Source organism: Charadrius vociferus, unplaced genomic scaffold (genome assembly GCF_000708025.1).
Source record: "Charadrius vociferus isolate BGI_N301 unplaced genomic scaffold, ASM70802v2 scaffold507, whole genome shotgun sequence".
NCBI classification, from domain to species: Eukaryota; Metazoa; Chordata; class Aves; order Charadriiformes; family Charadriidae; genus Charadrius; species Charadrius vociferus.
In genome coordinates, this window is record NW_009649235.1 from 171217 (window position 1) to 196887 (window position 25671).

General features: G+C 44.6%; 1 protein-coding gene across 2 annotated transcripts; it reads left to right on the top strand.

The window, feature by feature from the left end:
* Positions 1 to 491: 491 nt before the first annotated feature.
* Positions 492 to 25130, top strand: ACE2 (angiotensin I converting enzyme 2). Of its 2 annotated transcripts, none has more exons than XM_009889029.1 (18): positions 492 to 674; positions 3672 to 3830; positions 5730 to 5823; positions 6449 to 6592; positions 7944 to 8056; positions 8588 to 8696; positions 9427 to 9524; positions 11022 to 11191; positions 12255 to 12481; positions 13134 to 13278; positions 14869 to 14967; positions 15634 to 15756; positions 16112 to 16284; positions 17382 to 17440; positions 21678 to 21778; positions 22791 to 22907; positions 24162 to 24356; positions 25010 to 25130. In XM_009889029.1, the coding sequence occupies exons 1-18, from the start codon at positions 492 to 494 to the stop codon at positions 25128 to 25130; spliced, it is 2430 nt and encodes an 809-aa protein (XP_009887331.1). The 2 variants fall into 2 exon arrangements, with proteins under 2 accessions (XP_009887331.1, XP_009887332.1); XM_009889030.1 differs by having other exon boundaries at positions 499 to 674; positions 24162 to 24360; positions 25013 to 25115.
* Positions 25131 to 25671: the final 541 nt, after the last annotated feature.

Consider the following 25671-nt stretch of genomic DNA (forward strand, 5'->3'; position numbering starts at 1 on the left):
ACACTCAACCAAGTACCCTATGTCGGGCTAACTGGCGTTTCTTCCTGCCTGGGAGTTAAGGTTCATGGCTTGGTGTTCCAGTGAATTTTCTAAATATTTTTGCAGCTTATCACCAACCTGCTAAAGGATTCGCAGATTCTGAGCTACCAAAGACACGGGCAGGCTATAGATAAAGTGACCAGCTGTATCATTGACAGCACATTTGGGAAACATTAACCAAAAGTAAAAGCCTTTTATAAGAAGGCCATAAAATGGCAGGAGTAATTATGTTTTTCCAAAGTTAATCATTGACTTTTGTTTATTTGGCTTTTTATAAAAAACTTTTCCCTTTCTCTCCTACAATGGATAAAATCTATAAAAGGCCCAGCAAATTGGATTCAGCCTTTTTTCTTCACGCTAGCCATGCTTGAAGGCTGATGAGAGAGAGCCTGACAGAGAAGCTCACCCGAGGAAACCTACTTCATTGGGAGGTTCTCAGCCTGGACATGAATATGTTGGTCCACCTTTTGCTTCTCTGTGGTCTGAGCACTATCGTGACCCCTCAGGATGTCACACAACAAGCCCAAATGTTTCTACAAGAATTTAACAGGAGGGCAGAAAATATCAGCTATGAGAGCTCACTTGCCTCATGGAACTACAACACCAACATCACTGAGGAGACTGCCAGGAAAATGGTAAGTGCTCCGTCCTGTGGGGTTTACTGTCATCTTAGGAATCTGACAGCTCGTTCCCAGTTTATTTTGGTTCCACTAAGGTTGGCCGAAATTGCAGTGATACTTCTTTGGTAGCTGTGGTTTAGTTTCAGGAGGGTAGAGGGGCTTGCTTTGACCTACCAATGCCTCACTGGAGGTATCTGGGCCACTACCAGCCTCTACTGCCCAGGGTTGGTGCCTGGGCTGCCCTCGCACTGCATGGGGATGGCCAGAGACTGGACTTGTCCCTAGCCATCACCCTGAGTCACCCCAGTGAGGGGACGGAAAAGGCGAGGGAGTGCTGCGTGTTCGGCCCCAAAATCTGAGCTGGATGCAGAGAGATGCCTTCTTCTGCTTTGGGTCCACCACCACCAGTGCCTTCTGGTGCGGCATTTCTGTGCAGGGCCCCTTTCCTCTTAGAGAGGGCACAGCCTGGAGGGGATGGTCTCCTCCCAGGGCCTGGGCTAGGTGCTGCCCTGAGGCATGAGGGAACAGGATTCAAATCTTGTGCTCACATGAGCTCAGGTCTCTCACTTTTCATAAGACCGAATTGACACTGGGCTTTTTACTGACACGGACAACACTCTCTCTCCTCTGTTGCTGAAATGGTTTTATTTCTTACTGAATAGGCAAACATTTTCTGAATGTAGGCATTCTATTAAATGTTTGCTGGTGGTTTTATGTAGTGGTCTCAACCCTTTACCCAGTGGGGGACCTTCCTCTCCACCTCCCATCACTCTTCTCATAGTCAGGGCTGTTGGTAGACTGCCTGGAGGTATTAAACTGGGAAAAATTAAGTGAGAGCATGGATTTCCAAATGCCAGCAGTGGTGTTTGCAGTACAGTGGTCTAGTACGTTGGTTTGAAAGGCAATTTCTATCTGCAGGAAGGACCACAGCATTTGTACTGGTGCTGTCTTGTAACACAGTTTGCCCTGCTTCTCAACACCAACCTCTAGCTGTCCCAGGCAAAGGGGTCTCTAGGCAAGTGTCATGTTTATCAAGAGCAGTCAGCCATGATCTGGTTGGTTACTGATACAGCCATGCCTCAGCCTAGCATCTCGTAACCTCAGAGCCTTTCAAAATGAAAGAAACCACCTTGAATTTTGTAGCTGTGAACTCAAGTTCTAGAGAAAAACTATTCAGAGTATAAAATAAAGCTGAACATCCTACATCTACTTCTACATAATGGTTTAAGTCTTCCACTTTGTGGTTTTATAGCTTAATTAAAACATGGTATAATTATCATATTTCCTAATTAAAGCAAGGAGACTGGTTGCTGGAAGAAATCCTAATGACTAATCATTGTCAATCTGGAATGTTTTCTGAGGCACCAGGTACTTAAACTGTAACATTTCCAAACACGTAAAATGAAAGCCCCATATAGTACTTTCAGCATTAATGAGATGATAATAAAATACATGAGGAGATAGCAGCAATAAGAACCAATTAGTCCACTGCTCTGAAAGGACGTTTCCTCATGCTTGATCTCTTCAGTAGTGCTGGTAATAAACCCACTGCTTCTCCTCCTCCCTTTCTGCTGGAGGAGCAGAGTTAATGAATACTGTCCCTTCTGGCTCCTACCCATCCATTTTCCTTGTAAATTGGGCCACAAAAGCTGTAACTATTCCTCTGACTTATCAACCAATTCCTCTAACTGGGGAAAAATCAGATCGTCAGATAACTTCTTTCCCCTGGCTTTTGCAGCCAAAAAGCCCCCTCTTCTGCCCTGCCGCTCCTAAGTCATCTCTCCATCACTCCTCTTGGGACAAGGAGTTCGAAAACAGTTTTACACAGTGATGCTCTTCCTCTGGGTGCCCATGAAGCTTTTGCCCACTGAGCTTTGCAAGCTGCTGAGGTGTTTGCTCTGCTCCCATGGTGGGGGAGAGTCGGAAAAGCCTCCCGGGGATGGCTGCCCTCCCCCACAGGGGCTGCATGGGCAGGGGCAGATATGTGGGGATGGGACTGCCAAGGGCTTACGCCTGCCACCGCCTCTCTCTGCTGGAGCCCAAAGTAGGTACGGTAGGTCCATCACACACCCGGGGCTGGACACACTGGGCACAGCCCTGGCAAAAGCATTGGCACAGGGCGAAGTGTGCCTGAAAGAGCTCGTCAGGGACAATATGACATTTATGTTTCCTGATGCCTCTGCAGGGAGGGTCAGGGAGTACAGGTGCCCTCTCCACAACCCAGGAAGCTTTGGCATAAGCACAATTAATTAAACTGTCCCAAGGACCGAGGTTAATTAGTACTGCTCTTGTTGCCATTTTGGAAGGGTCCTGATATGCTAAACTATGTACAAAGACAATAACAAAAGATGAATATGAATAAGACAGTCCCAAATCCAAATGATGTTCTTATGATGCTACGTTGTGCACTGAAATTTGGGAGTTTCACATGTCACGGTATGTAATTGCAGCAGTGGTAACAGCAATCACATGCAAAACATTCAGGTTTTGTATGCCCAATTTAAGCACCTGTTCAGAGTCTCCTATGCCCAAGCATAGTCTTTCATTTACCAAAACTTCAGCGGAAAATGATGTTTGCATAATGAAAAGACTGAATATCAATATCTTGGCTGCTGTCCGTCACTGCTACTGAAATAGAAATGGGGAATGATGTCTGTGTCACGGAGCTCTTGTGCCCTGGCTTGTATGTGGTTTCTGTTAGGCACAGATGGGTGAAGGAAAGCACTAACAGAAGAATACGTGGTGATTTAGAGTAGCAAGGGAACACAGCTAGGTGATGCTGGATCAGTTATAACAACCATGGTGTGAGGAGTCAGTCCTGCTTTTTACTATTTCCAAAAAAAAAAAAAAGTTATCTGGATGTGTGAATAAAACAAAGCCAAAAAGTGCAAGTACTCAACCCACAGTCCGCAGGTGGTCTCCACAAATGAAGTTCTCCCCAGAAGTAATATTTTTGCCCACAGCTGCACTCTTTTGGCAGAGTAATTCAGGGTTTGTGTGAATCCCTTTCAGACTGAGGCAGACGCCAAGTGGTCCGCATTTTACGACGAGGCCTCCAGGAACGCCAGCAACTTCCCGTTAGCCAACATCCAGGATCCTCTCATCAAGCTCCAGATCCAGTCTCTCCAGGACAGAGGATCATCTGTGCTGTCAACGGAAAAATATAACAGAGTAAGTTGCTGAATTTAGCTCATTTTTGTTGGGTGACTTGAGCTGCTTCCTGCGACACCCCCGAGCGAGGGCATGGTGCTGTCGCCACCCTGCTTGTCTCGGGGTGTACCTGTACAAGGTGCTCATAGCAGTACAGATCTGGAGGGGTGGTATGGCTTAGGGAGCTGTTTCCCATTCAAGTCAGCAGTTTTGCCATGTAATCCACGCAATGAATTCCAAACACACACACGCCTCAGAGTTGTCCTTGCACAAATGGCCAGATTAGTCATAAGAGGAAAAGAGGACCTGGTGTAAGTGCTCGGCTAAGTCCGGACCGAGGGCAATGGGCAGAAAGAGATGGGTGAAAGGACTTTCAGTGAGTCAAAGAGGTGGAGGTGGAGGAAGTCTTTCTTTCTCTGCACGTGTTGCAGTATCAAACTGTGAAAAAGAGGGGATGTTTCTGTGCAGCAGGCACCCTGGGGTGCCTGAAACTGGGGAGGGTTGGTGACCTCCTTCCACAGAAAGCTGCTGAAGGCCAGCACGACTCGTAATGAGATGTGACATTTCCACTCACGAGTCCATGTAAAAGGCATGATTATGGATAACGACTATATGTGGAATTGGAGTGAGCAGCTATGCAGACTCAAAAGGGATTTATAACTGAAAACTTGAGGGTTAAATTAGTTTCCTAATTGAGTTAGGGGATCCTACAGTCCTGGTTATAGAATAATCTTGAGATTTTTCTGCTAAGATCAGCAGTGTTAACCACCATGCAAGAAAAGCAGCAGACTGACTGGACCTCCTGTCTGATCCAAACAAGATGTGTTTCTGGAAAGACAGATTACCTTGTCAGGAATGCTTACAGTCCATGCAAGCTTATATTTATTTTGGAGTACAGCAGTGCACTGATGGTAATGCTGTCTCAGTTGATGAGGTATTTTCTACAGCGTCTTCCCTGTTTAGCCACTTGCAGTTTCCCAGACAAATGGCCTTTGGTGCTGAAATTGTTGATTCTTGCTTGAAAAGTGGCTTTTTGCACAGTCTGATGGGATTCCATAGGAAGATTTAAATATTCTTCACTGATACAAAATTTTCCCGGGGTGCCAACTTATTTTAATGCTGACAGAGATAAAGTTAGAACTAGTTGTTACCTGCCCCTCCCACTGACAGCTCTACATATTTCTGATTTAGAGCTTTAAATGAGAAATAACATACTCCTAAAGGAAAAGCTAAAAGTGGTGCATGTTTTTCCTGGGGTATGAAAACCCGAAAACATAAAAAAAAATAAAACCAGAGCTATATAGCATAGCATCTGAGATAGCACTGAGTGATTTCAGATGCATTTGGCCTTCAGCTGACACAAGATATGAGCTGTAACTTCTCCGTAGTGGAGTGTGTGTGTATATATATATATATATATGTAGTGGAGTGTGTGTGTGTATATATATATATACACAATCAGTGTGAAGCGATGTTAAAAACCACAAGCAAGAGTCAGCCTGGCAGCATCTGCAGAAGGGACCCTTTTTGCTGCCATTCAAAACCATGACCTACCTGGAAAGTTTAGGTGGGTCCGTGCTTACAGAAGCACATTGCTAAGCTTTATTGTTTTATTGCTGCTGTATATTGATAGCTCTCTCATGACAATCTGTGCTCATTAAATTCAGAGCTCTGACTGGATATTAAGGACCTGTAGATTACGTCATATATTTGGGAGATTATCTGTCTTTTCCAGCTAGATCCTCGTTCAATAATGCATTTAGGCAAATTCTTTCATTAATCTCTACTGAGCTTAAATATATGCTTAAACGTTAAGCTGGTGGGTGAAGTATTGAATCAAGCTCTTAAGGAATTAGCATAATTGGCTGTTATTTTGCACAGAGTGGGTTTCTAACGGGCTATCTTGCATCTAACTTGCAGCTGAGCACGGTGCTAAATACCATGAGTACCATCTACAGCACTGGGACCGTCTGTAAAATCGACAACCCATCCGAGTGTTTGGTGCTGGAGCCAGGTATGGTGCTAACCACTGTCCCTACCGTGTCCTTTACACTGAGAGTTCAAAACCAAAAAAGCCCAAGGGTGGCTGTTGACTGCAAGAGAACAGGCTGTAGTTTCAGTAGATATATCCTGCTATCTAGAGCTTAGTCATAATTTCATTGCACCTTGCAGTTCAAGGGCCTCCAGCAAGCCTGCTGCCCATGAGGCATACTGTCTCGTACTTGTAGTAGGCAGAATTTGGAGAGGGCTGCTCAGCTTGTGTGACAGCCTACCTGTCACCCGGGGTTTGCCTACATCACAGAAAGTCTATTTTTTTCTCTTGTCATCAAAGTCTTGTTGGACTCGATGTTGCGTTGAGGCCATTCCCAAGAACACTACTAATTTAAGGGGAGCTAATGCAGAGAGAGCATTTAAGGGACTCATGATCTGCTCCGTGTCTCTTAAAGAGAAGAAGGGGAAAACCTGAAATCAGGAAAGGATGCAATAAAATAATGGGATATTTCCGTATATCAAACTCAAAGTGTTTTCTTCTTAGTTCATGAAATTTCTCTCGGTTTGGCTTATTTGTGTGCTGTCAAAGAAAAATGAAGAGATTCTGCTTTTTCAAGAACTAGTGCTTATTTTTTTTGTTCTGACAGGTCTGGATGCTATTATGGCTGACAGCACAGATTATCATGAGAGACTGTGGGCCTGGGAAGGCTGGAGATCTGTTGTTGGCAGGATGATGAGACCATTATACGAAGAGTATGTTGAACTTAAAAATGAGGTTGCAAAGCTTAATAGTAAGTCACAATTATTTTTTTTTCCCTTTTTTCTGGCTTCCAGAAATTAACAAACGTACCACAGCCTTCCACGATTTGCACAGGAATTCAAAACCCATACTTTTTTTACACATTGACAATCAGAGCTCTGCACATAATTTGCTCTTGGTCTGCACGTCACAAAGTGCGAGGCAATGCAGACAGGTGCCATTGACCAGCCTAGAACAAAAGGGGGATGTCTTTGCTGGGTCCTTTCCCAAACACCATAATGTATCAGTGCCCCTCATTACGTACTGCCTCACCCAGAACTGCACTACTTGTGGCTTATGGGCAAGCATGCTCAATTTAAACAACTTCTGAGTGCTGCTGAGTCTTGGTGATGTCTCCTCTTTTCTATTGGCTTTGACCTTCTGGGACAAGCCACAAGCAATAGTACATTTATAAGGATCATGCCCTAACCAGAATGATCAGATTTGGCAGGCCTGGGCCAGCAGATGCAGCCAGGTGCTTTAAAAAGATTTTGCACTGAGGGAAGTGTGCTTCCAGTCAGAGACCTCCACACAAATCACAGGGAACTGTCTTTTCAAGGAATAATAGCAGATGGCTGCTAATTTTCTTTGGGGATCTTCTAAAATAGCTTCTGAAGTAGCAATATCATCTGGCTCTTGACCAAACTGCAGCTGTATCGCCTGCTTTCCTATACTCCTTGGTTTGTGAAAATGGTCAAGATGGAGCAAGGTATCAGGAATAAGAAATTATATTCCAAATAGTTAGACGGGAAAAAAACAAACATTAAGAAATAGTCATTACGACCTTCCTCTATACCACTAAGGAAGAGACCGGAAGAGACCTCAGCTATGAGCCATTTCTGCTCCAACCTTGGTGGAGCTAAAGGACTGGAAGATTTACTGGAACTGGGAGCTGAATTTCAGTCCTGGTGTCTACACCTGCCCATGTGGTTTTGTTGTTGGAGGAAGGGGCCTATATTCAATGTCCACCAGCTTATACCTTCTGTGAGAACACCTTAGTATCCAGCCTGAGCAGAGGCTGCTCTCCTCATAGCCACAGGAGCTCCAATCAGGAGTGACAATTACCTGTGACCTCCGTCTCCAGCTGAAATGACCCTAATTATCAGACAACTGTGACTGCAATTTCTGCATTTCTTGGAAATCTCCTGTACCTGCATGTTCATGGGACAGAGCCTCAGGGGAGCACTCTCCTTCCCCTAGACCCAGAGCATCTCGCACTTTGCTGCTTTGCTTTGGGGGAAAGGCTGCAGGTCTGCATGGGATCAGCAGGGAACTGCATGGCTCCTGCAGACCCGAGCAGTGCCATGTGTGGTGTCCTGATGCGATGCATCCATGCTTTACAGGTTATTCTGACTATGGAGATTACTGGAGAGCAAACTATGAAGCAGACTATCCAGAAGAATACAAATACAGCCGTGACCAGCTGATTGAAGATGTGGAGAAGACATTTGAGCAGGTAGAGGCAGGAAAAAGCTCTCACCTGGGCCCAGGGTTGTCTTTTGTGATGGTGGGCTCATGTGTCAATGTTGTGAAGGAAGACAAGACCTGCTCTAAACTGGCTGCATGGGGTTAACAGATGTTGGGAGACATGCATGACATTTTAACTCTGCAGCCACTCTAGGACCAGTTTGGTCCCCTCGAGCTGCACAGCACCAAAGGCTGGGAAAGAGGGAGCTCTGCAGATCCATGTCTCTCTTCCAAGTAGGGGGGACATATGTTGCCCATGGGATAGATGGCATCCTTGATACTCCACATCTAAAGTTAGCAATACTCCCTCCCCTGTATCCAAGCAGAACTTCTGGGACTAGGATTTGGACTCAGCACTTGAGCCCCAAGGCAGGGGTCAAAGCTCAGCTGCAGGTTTGATGTACACTTACTTGCCGGGAGAATTTTGTCTGAGAGAGCTTCAAGGCTCTCTGTTTAGGAGGGATGAGTGGCATAGACCAAAGAGAAAATAATTTATTTCCTTCTCCTCTTCTTGCTACAGATAAAACCTCTGTACCAGCAGCTGCATGCCTATGTTAGGCACCGCCTGGAGAAGTTCTATGGCTCAGAGCTCATCAGCTCCACGGGATGCCTCCCTGCTCACTTGCTGGGTATGTCAGCGTGGTCGTGTCGCACAAGCATGACTTTGTACAGAGGACAGTCACCTTCAAGGCACATGGGAACAGTGTAATCTGCCTGTTTAATCAGGTTATTAACAAACAGGTTACAGATAAGAGAAGGGGAGAGGAGAAATGGAGAAGTCATCCCTGGCAGAGGTGACACAGGTGCTTAGCAGCACAGGCAGGTAGGAAGGGAGGTGTCCTCATCCTTGCCAGAGCTGGCAGCACCCAGTTCAAAACTCCAGCACTGGACTGGGACATTTACCTCCCCTCTGCAGCACTTGACTTCCTGAGAAATCGGAGTTTCAGAGAGACTTGGTTTTCCTTTTAAATCTTATCCTAAGATCACTCATTTCATGAGTTTGCTTTCAAAGTGTGCAACATCAAGCTGCCTAACTGTAACGTACATGAACACATCAGTGGCAATCACAGGGACTAACAACATGGATGTTCACTTGCGACTAGACCTTTAGGAAGGTGATCAGACCTGAAACTATGCTGTACAAGAATAGCTGATCTCGGGAATAAAAGGATCTTTGATCTGAGTTTGACCTATGCATGACTACCTAGAACTGCTCCCCTCCACATCTGGATCAGACCCATTTAGATGTATAGGAAGCCCTATTTATGACACTATGCAATTTATAGAACTGTCTGGCACTTTTGAACAATACATAATCAATCATTTAAAGTATTTCTATGTTTCTGTCTTTTTTTGAAGGTGATATGTGGGGCAGATTTTGGACAAATCTGTATAACTTGACTGTTCCCTATCCAGCCCAACCAAACATTGATGTAACTTCTGCAATGTCTCAAAAGGTAAGACATGCCTTTAGGCAATACGCATCATGTAACAAATCTAGATGGTATAAAAATTATCCATCACATGCCAGTTGTTTTCTAGAAAACCGTAGCTGCCCTAAGGCAGACACACCACCAGCAAAGCATTGCTTTCCACATCCCTTTTTACTCTTCACCTTTATGTGTTCGTGCATCTTCCACTGTACCTTTTCCCTTAGCTGTTCTCCTCTCTGTCTTCTCCACCCTCTTTGACTGGCTTAATACTGGCTCCAAGTCTGTTTTCCTCAGAGACACCTATCTATTAAGAGATATGTTTTGTACATATAAATATTTCAGGTCTCATGTAGCTGGCTGGTATCAAATGTGACCTTTGACAGCCATTACCATAATCAAATAGTTTGTATATCTCAGGGTTTTGTTTTTTTTTTGCCAGTCTTGTTTATTTGGATACAGCTAGGAAACTGCAATGCTGCCTGTTATCTTTTGATAACTGCATAGTACCATAAGGTCTATGTTTGAGATCTGTAGTGGTAATAGCCGTGACCACACCTTTACCAGACTGAGAACATAGGTGAAGATAACTCTCTGTAGTCTTGCCTAAGCTTCACTCCTTTTATAAAATAAAAGGTGATTGGCTGAATTTGATTTCTGAAATGTGATTATTCACCTGAAAGCTACCCTCCTTTCATAGGGAGCACTCCGTGCAAATGTTATGCTGGCAAGAGAAGGAATAGCTAAATTTGATTCATAAGCAGTTTGCAGAAGTCTGCATTAATCTCACCTTGATTTTACAATACTGACCCCCTTGCAGCCATAAACGTGTGTATACTGAAGTACCACCATGAGGAGGAAAGCATTACTTACAGAGCCTCAGGGCAAAAGCTGGACTCATCCTTTTTGGTGGATGTGCCCCATTTAGGATTCTTATCCAACGGAGCTGTCTGCCACCTAAATCTCTGCAAAAACTCAGTCCAGCAAATGCAGAGCTCCTGCTATGTAGAATAATAAAATGACAAAAATATTCTGGACATTAACATGCAGTTACAATCTTATAAGCAACTCCTCTAGATATGTTTGCCAGGTTTTATGGTTCTGACCGAGATCTCTCACGCTCATCTGCTGGGAGTGTAGCTTCACTCCCTCAAATGGGTTGTCCCCAACTGAAGTAGCTGAAAGGTCGGATCCAAGGTCTGACATGCTGCTGACAGAAATGCCGTTTTTATCTTCACTACCTTATCTTTTGGTGTGGGCTTCTCTGATCTGAGTCAGGGGCTATCTGCGGAACCTCTGCGTGCAGAAACCTATTTTGTTTGTGGGGAAAACACTTAATTCCAGTTCCCAGAAGAACTTACAGAAGTGCCGAAGGCAGACACTACTGTCTTACTCTCAGCAAGTCAGGAGCTCATCTGAGGTCGCTGAGAGAGAAATATGAAGTCAGCTGCCCTGCGTTAAGCCAGCCATCAGGAACAGGCTCCATGCAGAAGCCGTGGTTAATGGTGGCGTTGTCTCTTTCAGAAATGGGATGCAATGAAAATATTCAAAGCCGCTGAGGCCTTCTTCGCATCCATTGGCCTCTACGAAATGACTGAGGGCTTCTGGAATAACTCCATGCTCACAGAACCAAACGACAACAGGAAGGTTGTCTGCCATCCTACGGCATGGGATCTGGGGAAAGGAGACTACAGGTACTGCAGTTACTATGAACCCTTTTCATACCATATCGTAGAACATTAATATTTTCACTAAAGGTGCACAATGCTGGTTTAAGTTACAATTTTTTCTTATTTATTGTTTTTTTCTGGCTGATAAGAGGGGAAAGGAAGGCAAGAGAGCAGGGATCCTGTGCGACTGTAAGCCTTTCTGTGTAACTTTTTCTGTGAAGACCTAACGCCTACTCTTAAATTTAAGCAGAGAAGTGACTATTATTTATACGAATTACATAGGTAATGACTATGTTCTAGGGCTTAAGGAATAAGCAGAAATGCGAGTTTTTGTGGATACCAGTGAGATTTGTGGACACCTGCACGTTCTGCAGCAATAGCACAGGGTTCCTAGTTAGCAAGTGAAAACCTGCTGAGAGCCCACCATCTTTCTCTAGCAGATATATGCGGTTTCATGGCAATCCATCAATGTCCCAATTCCCATATTTGGGAAAGGAGAGGGACAGCAAGTTCCCGCACAATGAAGTCTCCTGGGGTAAATTCTGTCCCCTCTTGCAGTCCCCACAGCTACCTGGGGAAAGAGGCTGGTCCTCAGCAAAGCCTTAGTGAAAGCTGCCAGCCCCACACCTCACACCTCAGCAGTCTGGGGAAGGTGAAAGGAAATCCTATTTGGAAGAAATTCCTTCTTTAAATAGCACCTACATGAGGATGAAGCAGCAGGAGTCACTGACATACAGGTTTTTTTACACTACTGTCTGCCTAAGTTTGATGGTGGGTATTCACTCCAATGCACACAGTGAATTTATCACCAAGTTTCAGAGACCTGCTGCTCCTCACAAACCAGCGATTTTCTCTTGCTCCCAGAACAATTTCAAGGTGGCAGAAAGTGTTTTGCCGAGTTCCCCTCCAAACCTCACTCTTTCTGGAGGAACCGCACCCCATGCTCGGATGTGGCAGCTCGCGTTTGGCAAGGGGTGTCCACAAGCTCTGGAAGCTGCTTTGCCCCACAGTTGCGGCAACAGGGCTTGGGCAGCACCTGGCTGGGCCACCGTCTCTCCAACCACAAACACTTTGCTCTGGTGCGCAGGATCAAGATGTGCACCAAAGTGACCATGGACGACTTCCTGACTGCACACCATGAGATGGGCCACATCGAGTATGACATGGCATACGCTAAGCAGCCCTACCTGCTAAGAGGTGGCGCCAACGAGGGCTTCCACGAAGCAGTAGGTGAAATTATGTCACTTTCTGCAGCCACTCCTGAGCACCTGAAGTCTCTTGGCCTCCTAGAACCAACTTTCCAAGAGGATGAAGGTAAATAAGTGCATAAATATTATATATTTAAGTGGTAATGATTGCAGGCCTTATTTTGTAGCAGAAGATTGTGTCTGCAAAATGAGTGATCAGCTGAGAGGCTTCTGAAAATCTTACCCCATTAACTTACCAGAAATACAATTTTTTTCCTAAATTGCATTGTGAAGCAAAGCTCACTACTTTATAAAGCTGCTGCATAGTTTAGAAAGAAATAGGTAGCACTTCATTACCTTCAGTACTGGACAAGTCATCCCAAAATCTTCATAGTTCATCTAGATGAACCTTCAATAGTCTTTTAAATTTCTGTTGCATGAATCTGTACATTTCTCTATAGAAATGTACCAAAGTCTTCAGCTGAAAATTCCCCAGAGCCAGGGTAGGTTTTCAGTGGAGGATGATGAAATGTAAATGCCAAAGGGCTAGGTTATTTAAGAAATAAGGGGAAAAGAAAGAGAGATAAAACTATATACAATACCTAAGTGATTTTTTTCTCATATTTTCTTCAGTAGTATTCTTCCTTCCACTTTTTCCTTAGTGAAAATCTGTAGTTCAAACCAGATGTAAGCATTAGCTGTAAAAGGAAGCAACTTTAGCTATCTAATTAGATACTAATTGCTACCATAACCATTACTTTAACTGCTTCTTTCTTCAGAAACTGAAATCAACTTTCTGCTCAAACAAGCGCTAACAATTGTTGGAACAATGCCTTTTACTTACATGCTGGAGAAGTGGAGGTGGATGGTGTTTAGGGGTGAGATTACAAAGCAGGAATGGACGAAGCGGTGGTGGGAGATGAAGTAAGTTTGAGAAACAAAGAGGATTGTTTGCAAATGAACCTGCAAAACCAACCCTTCACAGTTACTCAACATACTGAGTTTCTTCTTCCCCCATAGGGCAGGATCTGTCTCTCAGAGTGTTTCTACAAAGCCCGGTAGGGTGCCACCTAGAAACACCCAATGTGATGCAGACAACATCTCACAAGCCATATATCCCCATTAGTACTGTGTACAGTCCTGGGAAGTTTAACGTGCCTCTCAGCAGACTTTCTTCTCATTTCTAATGTCAGCTTCTCTGATAAAGACAGACCATGACCTTTGCATGGGATGTTCCAGATCACAGGATCAACATTGCTCTCCCTCCGATGCGTGCCCCAAGACATCTACATAGCTTAAGTACAGCCCTTCCCTAGGTCTCTCTGGGTGTATGCTCTTGTTTGCTCCCCACCTCCTTAAAGACAAGTGGAAAGTAAAGTTCATTATACTTGCCAGCCTGAGAAGCATACAGATCTCAAGCTACCAAATATCTGTGCACACTTCTCTGCCTTGTGTTTCCTCCACATTCTAGAGTGGTTTTGCAGGCAAATGGTCTGAAAGACTCCAGACTGATTCCTTCCTTTCTTATATATTAAGATACTGTCTTTCTTGGTCAAGAAAATACACTTCCCTTGGCAAGTAACATCCCAAGGTGCCTTCTCAGATTATGCCCACCAGCCGATGTATTCTCAGCACTCTTGGAGCTCAAGATTGAAAAGTGGTTTGATTCAGATTGGAGTCAGTCATTTCCCGGGTTGGTTAACATAGGGGTATAAAAATACAAAGAAACCAAACAAGCCCCACACTGAAAATGGAGTCTGCACTCTTAAACGAACACAAACACTGAGTGTCCATCAGCAAACAAAATCTATAATAAAACTTGATATAAGCAAGCCTCCTGACCCACTGTAAAAATCAGTCAGCTTCAATTTATTCAAAAGTAGCAGAGATGTCAGAGAAACAGAGAATGACAAATTGTTTAGGGAAGCTCATCACATCTGTTGTAGAAGCCCTGCAAAGCTCTCTGCTGGAACAAGGCCTTGAAATACAGGTTTATGGAAAATATTTCCATGCAAGTTTATTACCATTTCCAGAATTTAGGGCATGGGTTTGTTTCCATAGTACTGCTCAGGAAACATGCTCTCAGGAGAAGAAAATAAAGAGAAACCTCATCTCCAGCCCAGAGCTGCAGTACGCTATGCATCTTTTGGGTGTCCCAGTCTCTTCATGCACTTACCCAGCACAAAAATGCGAACTCGGGACGGCCCAGGGCATGAGATGTGTGTGTGAAGCTCATGTCTTGTAGATAATTTCGTACCACTAGTTACTCTCTGCACGCCCTGCTATCTACCATACTAATCCCTTCCTTACACTATCAGTTTCAAAGCAGTTTCCTCTCTGTGGTCTCCAGCTGTGGAGCAGTACTCATTTGGGGTTACTGGCAGCTGTACGGACTTCTGTTTGGAAGTGAGAGAGGTGCCCATATGTATCAGACAATACAGAGGAAGAGCAGAGTCAGATTATTTTTCCTTATTATCTGTTAACAGAAATCCTCTGTTTTTCCTTCATCCCCAGGAGAGAAATAGTTGGCGTTGTTGAACCAGTGCCTCATGATGAAACCTATTGCGATGCTGCAGCGCTGTTTCATGTGGCCAATGATTACTCATTCATAAGGTAGCTCAGTGTTTAATTCATAACTTATATTTTGGGTACAGAACAAGCCCCGACTACCTAAAACATTCCTGGAGAGTCTCAGGACACAATCTTATTTTGTTTAAAGTCATGACTGAAGGTCACTGATTTCAATGGAAGTTTTTCTGGAGATATCGGGGGCTGCTCCATAGCAGCCTCTGAGCAATGAGGAGGCTGCTGACCTTCTTGCCAAGCAGAGAAGCTTCGTGCTGCCATCAAACCATTGGGAGCACATCTGTATGACGTGCTTGCCTCTCGGGGAGACAGCGTGCCCGGTACTGCTGTCACCTTGGCCATGCACTTGCAGCCCTGAAGCAACTAACTTTGGACGTCCCTCCATGTCCCAGCCATCTCATTTTAAAGTACTCAGCCAGAACAGAGAGTTGAGCTTTAAAAACCTTACTTGCTCCTGCTTTATGTGGCAGCAAACAGATTTGGGGCTCTTCTGCTGCATTTGATCTTGGCATTTTGTTAAATCTGAGTTACCATAGCCTATAAGTATCGGCTGGCCTCTCTCCCTGCAGTGCGGCCTCCCAAGCAGGAGCGCCGGCTGACACAGCAGAGCTTTCCAAAGGCCAAGGGCTTGTGGGTTTCCTTGCCAGACAACTAACAAAACCTGTGCCTTCCTTCTCCTTGCCCTTCCTTTAGGTATTACACCCGAACCATCTATCAGTTCCAGTTTCAGGAGGCACTTTGCAAGGCAGCTAACCATACCGGCCCACTTCACACGTGTGACATTACCAACTCCACAGCAGCTGGTCAGAAATTGAGGTAACAAAGCAAATTTCTCACACGTAATAAATCAGAGGATAACTAAGCCTAATTCATCCTTGAAAGCGTCTGGAGTCAATGAGGTTGCATAAAGAATGAACCCAGCTTGAAAATTTAGCATATATCTGCTCAGTTTATTTTGACAAGTTGACTAAATTTATATCCACTGAGGATCTAAACATCAAAGGTTTAATTGCTTGTTAATGAGAAAATTTATTTTTACTAATAGGAATGATGGGAGGAAGGAGGGAATTCAGAAGCAAAAAGAAAACTGATACCTATTGCAGATTGTTTTGCTAGATGTCTAGGTGGAACATGGCAATAACATATATTACCTCTCTTTCCACATACACAGACAATTGCTTGAATTAGGCAGATCCAAGCCCTGGACTCAAGCACTGGAAAGTGTAACAGGAGAGAAATACATGAATGCAGCGCCCTTGCTCCACTACTTCGAACCTTTATATAAGTGGCTGCAAAAAAACAATTCTGGCAGATACGTCGGTTGGAAAACAGACTGGGATCCATGTACGTATAGCTTGTGGGTGAATTAAGTACACTCAGTAGTCCTCACAACCCTTGATCAGCAAAGTGGCTCTCTGTCATGGCTGTTGAAGGCTCTTCTCCCCAGGGAAGCAGGGTTATGGGAAATGCACACCGAGCAGTAAGTTTTGCTCATGGGAAGGCAGACTGGCTTCCGCATGGCCAAAGCTGGAGAAGTCAACACACATGGGGTTTGTCACAGCCTCTCCCAGTTTTCAGAAACTAAGTGCTAAGAGTATGGGATGGCCGTGCAGAGGGAAGAAAGACCAGAGGCTTGGACTTGCGTGGCGCTTGCCTGAGAGCGGTGCGCCTATTCTGCAGGGCTGGGAACCACCGGTCCTGACAGTCAGAGGGCCCTGAGCTGAGGGCGTAGGGGAAAACCAGTACAGAAAAAAATACTATTATTCTGTTTGCTGTCATGTGCCAGTCAAAGAAGGGAGCTCAAGGGGACGAAAAGGAGGAGACTGTGGAAAAATGCATTTTTTGGCCTATTATGGAGACATTGAGTGTTGGACCACCCAGGTTATATACGTGTAATCACTGTCAGTACTGGAGAGTCAGTCTCTAATGGTGTGATTCACCTAACCAGACACCAACATCTGCATCTGAGCTGCTCATTCCCAGTGGCAGGAATCACAGAATGGTCAAGGTTGGAAGGGACCTCTGGAGATCATCTAGTCCAACCCCCCCGCCAGAGCAGGGTCACCCACAGCAGGTTGCACAGGACGGCGTCCAGGAGGGTTTTGAATGTCTCCAGAGTGAGAGACTCTACAACCTCTCTGGGCAAAAAGGAAAGAGGCATTTCCTTCAAGAGATGTCTAAAGAAGACCAGAGGACTGCACTCTGGTGATGTGCTTACTCTTTCTGTCTGCTACAAAGCCAGACTTGGGTGACTGACAGCTCAGATGCTGATGTTTGCAGTAGAGGTTGCTGAAAGGAAACAAGATCAATCCCACCAAGCTGGCCCAGGGGAGCAGGGGAACCTGTAAGGAAACTCTAGCAATCCCAGCGTTTCCCAGGGACAGACTTTCTGTTGCTGCAGATGGCCCTTCTGCCATGGCCCTTCTTTCTTTTTAAACCAGATTCTGAGAACGCCATCAAAGTGCGCATCAGCCTGAAGTCAGCACTGGGGGACGAGGCGGTAAGTGTGTTTGCGCTGTGGCACTCTTCCCACTGCTCGGGCAACAGAGATGTTGTGCTAATGGCTCTTGGAAATAAGGCAGGGTATAGCTGATCTTTGTGTCTGAAGACTGGCATTGGCTCAGGTGAAGGGTTATCACATAAAAGATGTCTTGTCTGAGTTTGTGGTCAAGACTCCCTCTACAATTAGTGGAAGGACCTCTCCAGGGAGTGGTCGCCCCATTTTAAGAAAGACATCTCAGCTAGATGAGTTGAGTTATTCTGTGGAGGTACCGACAATTTTTTACCTGCTACAGGACAGGCCTGGAGGGCTGGCACAGGGGAACTCATGGACCTAAAACCAGCTATATTTTTCCCAGCTATGCTGATGTGTCTAAATAAAACCTCTACCTAATTTATTCTAATTTCTGTTATCATAGCTATGGTGGCTGCCTTCAGAAGTTACTATTAGAGCAGCTACTTCACATTTAAATGCGGGCCTCAAGCAGAGGGGTTGAATCCCACTCTCTGTTCTGAAATGTTCTGATTTCACACTGAAACACTTCTGTCAGCATTCCCTTGCAGAATTTTGTTTGCCTGTTTGCTGTAATCTTTCCAGGCCCCAATATATTCAGCTGCCTCCCTGCCCTCCAACCCTTATGCAGAGACAGCTTTGTTATTAAGATTGCGGGGGGCAGCACAGCTGCTTCTGTTTCAGGCAAGGAGAAGGGCTTTCATTCCCAAGAGCTTGTCTTCTTTCCCCAATTATACCAGCTGGTCCAATAAAATGTATTACAGCAACCAAAAAAACTCATCAAGGCCAAAGATGGCTTTTAAGATTTTAAACAGAGCATTGGCTTGGCCCATCTGCTTAACCCAGGCTGAAAATTTGCTGCTTATTCTCGCTGTGCCTCTTTATGCTAATCTCACAGACGCAGCATAGAAGGCTGAAGTGCAGACACTTCATTCCTGTTAATAGCCTTTTTCACCTTGCAGAACATTAGTAATTTTCCAAGAACGAGCATGTCATCAGGCAGGTCATTTAGACCTGTGTGTCGGAGCCTGTTGGACTAGCAAGGACACAATACCATAGGCTCATTTTTCATAAGAATTGATGCTCTCACTTCTATCACTCTCTCACATGCAAGCCCCACTGGAGTTTTATTGCTTCCTAGACCGCTGAGTCGAGTTAGATACAATTCAAAACTGATATCAACAGCATGAAAAGGTTCCATATTACAACACATTTATTAGTCATTATGGTTAATGTTTAGCTTAATACCATTTTTATGCCTTCCTTTTGCCATCATAGTCTTTTGTTGTGCAATTGAGCAGCTGTAAAACAATCCCACACAGATTACTTAATTTGAATTATTGTATGGACGGTAGGTTCCTAAGATGTGAAGAGCAAGCCATGCATTTTCCTCTCAAAACCAGCCCACATTACCAGCCTGCAAGAAAACTTTTCCACTCAGTAGCTTTCTGCCTCCCCACAAATTTCCTTTACGCTGAGGTCCCCGGGAGCATGACTGTGAATGCTGGAATGCCGTCGGCGGGCAATGGTACATGCATGAACTGGCATAGAGAAAAGGCAAGGGGAACCTCGGGCAGGAATCCCAGCCCGGCTGCACAGAGCAGTACACATCGGCTGTTTTACGTGGCTCAGAGCGCAGAGCAGCCGGGGACCCAGTGCCGCCGTTTATTTAAGACATCTTTCGAGCTGCTTTGCACAATTAGGACAGCAGAAAGTGTTCTGAGTACACCAGCAAATCTCGTATTTCGGCTTGTATTTCTGCAAATCTCCTGCATTGGAGAGAGCGGAAAGGGGAAGACCCCCCCTCTTCTGCAGAGGGAGTGTCACTGGGGGGGCAGCGGGGGCAGCTGCAGCACACACAGGCAGTCCTGCCCCTCTCGGCTACATAGCCTGGCTGTAACCAGCAGGGAGGACTCAATAGCACAAAGTTCTGGCAAATTAAGCATCCAGACCCACGGATGGGCTTACGCCAGCTGTGCCAGAGCATGGTGCTGCTGCAATTACCCTGCTAATTGTTTTCAGGCTGATGAGATTATAGCTGCAGTCTTGGCATCACTGGATCACCGGAGTAGCTGATGAGGCTGAAACACCCACAGCTTTGCTTCAGCTGGGGCTTTATAAGAAGACCCTCCCAAGGGAAACTGCTGCAAGACCCCTGTTGAATCCTTTGGGGTCTGTCTTATTTAAAGTAAAGGGTTCCAGGAGTGTCAGTCTCCTGACCACCACTCAAAAATGGGAACCCTCTCCAAACGCTAATTCAAAATTCCCCACTGGGTCAATGTCATACGTGTGATTATGTTGTAAAAGGCTGGCACGCAAGGCGGTGTTAGGAAACAGAGAGCTGTCAGCCTGCAGGCATTTTGATGTGCTTTTTACAATGGAAAATCCTGTTTTGAATTAGAGGCCTGGCTTCCGCTGTCTTTCAAGTCAGACGTGGGAACTTGGAGGGAGCACGCTATAAGAGAGCAAGGGCGCTTGGCAAAGTTCATTTCGCTCTGAAAGGCAAAGCAGTCTCTGTAACGAACCGCGGGCACCAAGGCAGGTTTCTGAGATGCCGAGGGAAGGCATGGGGGTAGTCATTACTCAAACACAGATCAGAGGCCAGCGAGGTACTTCCCATCCACGTGGGCCGTAATGGTATTTATAAAGGCACTTGAGAGGCACAGCGGCAATTAAAATACATTAGACTTAAAAAGACACAATATATGCCGCAGAAACAAGTAAATGATTAAAAAGCTGAGATGCTAAGTACAGAAAGCAGCAGTGGAGGAATCAAGCTCTATTAGCTCCTAGTTTAATAAATAAATAAAAGCAAGCACTGCAGACCCTAAAGATGTTGGGGGTAAATGCAAAATGGAGAAACCCCCCACAACGGCATTGTAGGCTGTGACGGGGAACACTGCCAGCTGCCGGAGACAATGGCGGTAACAAGGAGGAGTGCTTCAGCGTGGGGCTTTGCCCGCTGCCCGGCAAGCAGGAGAAAGCCGGGGGCATTTGCCCAGGCAGAGGTGACTCGCAGCTTTGACCTTGGCAAGCGGAAGCTGCCGGAGCTGGCACAGCCCCTGCCCTCCGCACGCCGCTGGCATCGGGCTGGGGGCTGCTCTGCTCCCAGGGGTTTTGGGTCTCCTGCGTGAATCCAGGGGCCTGATCCTGGATGGAACGACAACAGCCGTCTCCTTCTGCTCTTTCCTCCCTCCCCTGTGTTCCTCTCTCTTCATTTTATGTCAGTGTCGAGAGGAGGACGGGGTTGAAAAATGTAGCGGGGTTTTATAAAGCCTGTTACAGCAGGGCTGCCTTCTGCCACACCTTCCCGAATGATACTCGAGAAAGTCGGGAGCTGTGTAAAACTGTCACTGACAGCATTTATAGGCATTCCTACTCAGATACCATAAATGCAATCAAATCTAGGCCTTCGGGGGATAAAAAAAAATAAAAGCCACAGAGTTCAAACAGGAGTTTTCCCTTCGTGCACACGCAGTGTTGCACAACAGACCCGGCTGCATTATCAGGTGTCTTTTGCCCCCGTACAGCTCCCAGTTTCTGCCCCAGAGAAGCTGGTTTTGAATTCCACTGCAAATAACTTTGGACTCATAAGGCAGGCTGGGAGGAACCTGCACGTAGGCAGTGAATTTTTTATATCACTTATCTATTCTCCAGCGAAAACCAACAAACACATATGCCTGCTGCAGAAATACTGATTCAAAGAGTTTTTTGCCCAAACAAAACAAACTTAAAACAAAAATCCTAGGTCATCAAGCAAATAAATGAGCCACTTTCACACAACAACCCCACCTCAAAGTTTCTCCTCCTGAAAGAACAGGTCTGCAAATAAAATTATGTGATTAAAACAAGATCTAAATTATGAAATCTTTAGACTTCAAGCAGAATGCACAATATTTAGTAGGAATAATGTTGCTCCTGGTGTCTTTACTCCCCGTAAAGCAGGGAGATGGGATGGGACTGCAGCATCTTCAGCAGCCCCATAAAAGGTACCAGAAAATGCAGTGTCTGGCAGCAGGGATGCCTGCTTGCTTATTCTCCTGCAGAGCACCCAGATTAACAGTGCTAAAAGGTTTAAGTAGTGCTATCATGGCACAAATAAATAATACTGAAGTGCATGCCATGCCTTACAATGGCTACTTCTTTCTCGCATGATTTCTTAGTGCCAGGTAACTTGCTGTACAATCACTATCGCTGATGAATTTCTCTTGCGCTGTTTTTGCAGTATGAATGGGATGAAAGCGAGCTCTTCTTGTTCAAGGCATCCATCGCCTATGCCATGAGAAAATACTTCGCAGAGGTGAAGAAACAGGAAGTTAACTTCCAGTGAGTGGCTTGCTTAATTGGGCTGACTATGTCTATATTGCTTCTGGTTTGCTAGCGGCATGAATCGGTGGAATAAATTGTGCCTTCTGTCAAATGTAAGGTGACAGCAAACAATGTTAAACATCAGCTGGTTGCAAAAGGCAAGACACCAGCTTGGTTACATGCTGTCTTTTCTCTTTACTCAGGAGTCTGAAGTTTAGGAGTAATGTGTTAAAGTTAGGTAACTTGAGTGGGTCCAGAAGGCTTTGTATCCCACAGTTTATCAGTGGTGGAAGCGAGCCTTGAGAATTTGTGCCCAACACCTATGTGGGAATATCAGGGAAGACACACCGATAAGAAATAAAAATTTCTAACAATGTATGTGTAAGATACTGAATAGCCAAGAGGTTTTGGGCCCAGGAAAGATAAACACATTGATTATAAAACACTAGAAATCTGTGCAGAGTTACTAATCTTATCTAGGTTCACTTACAAACATAAAATCTATCATTTGAAATAGATAGAAAAACAACCCTTACCAACAAGGTAAGAAAAACAACCATTTTTATTAGGTCTCTTCAAAAATTTTTGGAAGCTATCTACTTAAGCTATTTGATATTACTTTATAGAACATCAGTCATGTAATGTCTAGTATCTATTCCCAGCAGAATATAAGGAAGAAGGATTTTTTTTTTTTTTCCACTTGGTACTTCATACAACACCTCATTCAAGAGGACTGCCCCAAACACTCTGTTCTGTAGCTGATTATGTGCTTTGGAAAATTATACCAAGTATTGTCTTAGGTACAGGGTAGACTCTCTCCATCTCAAGTTATGAACCAGCACATGGAAAAAAGAAATTCTGTCAGGAGAATTGATTTCACTTGCCAGTTGAGGTCACTAGGAAGCATTCACTCAGCTTAAACTCACCCCCAGGCATTGCCGATCAAAAGCAACTGTTCACATGCCTGAATTTAAAGCTAATGTCATCTTAACAATCAACAAAGCCCCTTTTGCTTCTGTTTCTCATTCAGGATTGAAGACATTCACGTTATAAATCAGACACAAAGGGTCTCCTTCTACCTCACTGTCAGCATGCCAGGTAATGTCAGTGGTATTGTGCCCAAAGCTGACGTGGAAGATGCCATCAGGTGAGATTTTGCTCTCTGGGGAAAAAACAACCAACCAACCAACCAGGTGAAAGGGTGGAAAGGAAAACAGTGCTCAAGTCAGCTGAGGCAGAAGGGGTAATAAGAATTTCTGTTCTGCAGTTAGCATGGAAGTAGTGGGATGAGAGAAGCTGTTATGACAGAAAGAAAACAGTCCATCTACCTGATGGTGTCTTGGACAACAGCCAGTGTAAAATGCTTTAGGGGGCTTGTAAAACTGCCATAACGCATCTAATTGCATCATACCTTGCCAGGAAATATCATTGCTCAAACTTTAACAGGAACTATCTAATATTCTGAAATCCAGGGCACGGTAATGGTGTGTGCACGCACGCGTGTTTTCTTCCTCTCATTAGTGAAGACTCAGTGCAAGAATTGTTGTATAGCAAGGACTCCAGAATAATGATGTTTCAGAAAGACAGCCAGATGTATTTGATTATACAGGAAAGAAGAGGTCAGAGCAGGAGCAAGTTCCCACTTACGGGTCAATGAAGAGCTCTTTTATAGCACAGTATGACACCACTGTAAGTCATTGCTGTAAAAATGATAAGTAGAACTGCAGCTCTGCAGGTGGTCAAGGATAATGTACAGTGGGAAATGAAGAGGGCACAAATCTAAAAGCCACAGCAACATGAGAGGGGGTTGAAAAAGCAGTTAGTGGAGTTCGTGAACCAAGGGAGAAGAATATGGCTATGAAAGTCACTGTCCGGTTAGCACTCAGTAGCAGAAGCAGGAGTTCAGGGGAAAACAAGGCACAGAAAATACACCAGGGAAAGTTTTCAGGGCAGTGAAAAACACAAGAATCAAAATTGTGGAAGACTGCAGAGGGGAAACAGGCAAGAAGAAGTCAAAGCTGTGGTTTTCTTCACATATCCAAGAAGCTTATGGATAGCCAAGAAACTTAGGGTAAAGAGAATATGGGGCAAAATGCAAATAGAGAGGGAGATCAGAAGGCTGTTTGCCTCATTTTGATAAATGTCAAGACTGAATTTAAGAGTTCATACAGTGTCTGAATATGTCAGTTAAGCTGCGACAGGTTAAGGGCCTAAGGTACTGTGCTTGTCACCCACCACCCTGCACCAGAAGAAATATGGGTTTAGCAGTACCTTCAGCACAGCCTTTTCAACTGAGCAGTTCAGGGGAAGCCTGGCACACTGGAGATTTACAAAACAACTGAAACTGTTTATTTCCTTCCAATAAACATGTGAAACTCTTTGAATTTGCTCTCAATGGCAGGATGTCTCGGGGACGAATCAATGAGGCTTTCAGACTGGATGATAACACTCTGGAGTTTTTGGGCATACCTCCAACCCTGGCCACACCTTATGAACCGCCAGTCACGGTCTGGTTAATTATATTTGGGGTGGTCATTAGCCTGGTTGTCATTGGAATTATTGTCTTGATCATCACTGGGCAGAGAGATCGAAAAAAGTAAGTAAAATTTTTGATACTATGATCACGACCATTGGGAGACATTGGGATGATGGAATCATCAGGGTGCTTACAAATGGGCTGCCAAATCTAAATGAAGCAAGTTAAGGAATTAAAGCTTATTATCCCACTCCCATCAACAGCGATGGCTAAAGGTTCAGCTCCCTGCCTTTCAGCACAGGGCATCTTTGACAGCTTAGTGCAATTTCCCCATCATCAGCAGTTTAACCAAGGTAGCTGGATGCTGTGGCCGCAGGGAGCCGTGGTGTGGCCAGGCTTCTACCAACCCCACCGTGAGGTGTATGGAGTGGACTGCAGGGAACACAGTGCCTTCTCCAACAGCAGAGTTTGCCCACATCCCTCAGCACCTGCAGTTTTCAATAATCTTGTTGGAGGTTGTCCAGTAACGTCATTTTCCTTAAATATTACTGTATTAACAGCAATATAGCTGGGTTGGTTTTCTATGTCTCTCCATTAATGGGGTTTCTAAGAAGGTAGTCAGTTTGCTACAGTTCCCCTTAAAACCAACACAATTCCTTTTGGTATAAATATTCCCAGTTAAGCACAGTATTATTTACAAAAGGCTCTTTTGGAGATCCAGAGGGACTGGAACAGAACAAAGGCTTCTAATGTAAAATGAATTTTCATTACAGAAGAGCGAGAGAAAGTGGGAGTGGCCGAGGAGCAGACTGTGAAGAGGTGAACCCTTACGCTGAACAGGGAAAAAGCAACATGGGGTTTGAGCCATCTGAAGAGACACAAACATCATTCTAGAAGACACTAAGAGTTTATGTGTGGTTGGGTTTTGGGTTTTTTTTTTGCAATTATCTTTTAACAATAGTGCCTAGCAAGGACCAAAACATTATGGGTGTCATCAAACATAATGTCTTCTGGTTGACTGTTAATCTACTGGTTCATAGACAACAGCAACTAAATTGCTGTTTTTGTGGTAACTAGAAAACATGCAAAAATTGAAGAGATATATGTCCTGTGTTTTTTCTATGAATTATGTGCATAATATTACACAATATTTGTGCTGCTTTTCTTAAGTGTGTTGCATCCAATTTCTCTTTGTTTCCTCTGTAATGAGATACAAAAGCTTGGAAGTATAGAGTTGTATACAGACCAAGACAGACATAAGAAGAACACATACTCCTAATGCCCATGAGGAACATCTTGATCTTTCCAGATGGAGACCTCAAAAGTGTATCTAATAGACAGTGAGAAAAGAACCTGAACACCAGAAGACCCTTAGTGATGAAGAACTCAATTTAGTAAGAAATAAATGCAATTTTTGCACCTTCAGGAAATCTGT

Excerpts from the sequence above, each read along its gene's own strand:
- ACE2 (XM_009889029.1), top strand. The coding sequence starts at position 492 with ATGTTGGTCCACCTTTTGCTTCTCTGTGGTCTGAGCACTATCGTGACC. Across the intron at positions 11,192-12,254 it reads CTGGGGAAAGGAGACTACAG|GATCAAGATGTGCACCAAAG; the intron begins GTACTGCAGTTA and ends TCTGGTGCGCAG. Across the intron at positions 13,279-14,868 it reads AAGCGGTGGTGGGAGATGAA|GAGAGAAATAGTTGGCGTTG; the intron begins GTAAGTTTGAGA and ends CTTCATCCCCAG.